The 805-nt window shown below is 43.2% G+C and overlaps 1 protein-coding gene across 1 annotated transcript in view; it reads right to left on the bottom strand.

The window, feature by feature from the left end:
- Positions 1 to 507, bottom strand: part of osmr (oncostatin M receptor) — a gene marked incomplete at its 5' end in the record, with an annotated part of 9,318 nt that extends 8,811 nt beyond the window's left edge. Inside the window, 2 exons of the mRNA XM_015057472.1 lie at positions 156 to 297; positions 374 to 507. Of these exons, the coding sequence (XP_014912958.1) occupies positions 156 to 297; positions 374 to 507 (276 nt within the window). The remainder of the gene's footprint in view (positions 1 to 155; positions 298 to 373) is intronic.
- Positions 508 to 805: the final 298 nt, after the last annotated feature.

The raw sequence follows: 805 nt of genomic DNA, 5'->3' as shown, positions 1-805 counted from the left end.
TTAGCATTAATGCTAATTTTTAGCATCAGAATGCTGGTTTCCAAGCCGACGGGCACACTTTGGCATGCCCCTCAAAATTTCTGCAGGAATTTTCTAGTTTCTTCTTTATGTTTAGGCCATTCTAGACAAGTCAGAAACTCTGATTTATAGCTTACGTGTTGTAAATGGTACAGGCGCGGTCCATTGTCCCCAAAATCTCCCATTGATGGAACAGCGCACCTTAGCAGAGTAAGTCCTGTTTGGACGCAGGCCATCCAGACGCACTTTACAGGGACCATCCTCACTGCTGCAAGGCAGCTGTTGCAAAGAATGAAAGCTACAACAAAACTTTAAAACCTCCGGTCGTTCTGAAGTTAAACAGGGTGGAGATTACCTCTCTGTTGGTGTCATTCGCTGCAGAAACCTGACAAAGGAGTTTGTTCTGGGTCAGGTTCCCTTCTACGGTCCAGATCAAGCTGACGTCAGTCACCCCGGGGATCACTCTGTCCAGCTCCAACACAGGTGACACTGCACGTATTTTATTAAAGTACCAATCACTCAAAGCAACTTAGAAAGTGTCAAATAAAAGAAAAATGCAGATTTTATTCATTTTATAGGAATTGGTATAAGTGCCAATAAGTGTGGGACTGGTGTCAGCCCATTGTTTCCCATATTCCTGTACATATTGGATTCCAGCCTGAATAAATGTCCTCAGACTGAAGGTTGGATTTTTCGCTACAAGTATGCATACATGTGTTATTATAGAACTAGAAAATTCCACAGAAATTTTAAGGGGCCTGCCAAGTGTGCCATCCACTTTTACCCC

This window comes from Poecilia latipinna, unplaced genomic scaffold (genome assembly GCF_001443285.1).
Source record: "Poecilia latipinna isolate Pla-1442-1.1 unplaced genomic scaffold, P_latipinna-1.0 Scaffold1466, whole genome shotgun sequence".
In the NCBI taxonomy this organism is placed as follows: domain Eukaryota; kingdom Metazoa; phylum Chordata; class Actinopteri; order Cyprinodontiformes; family Poeciliidae; genus Poecilia; species Poecilia latipinna.
This window is presented reverse-complemented; position numbering and strand designations above follow the sequence as displayed.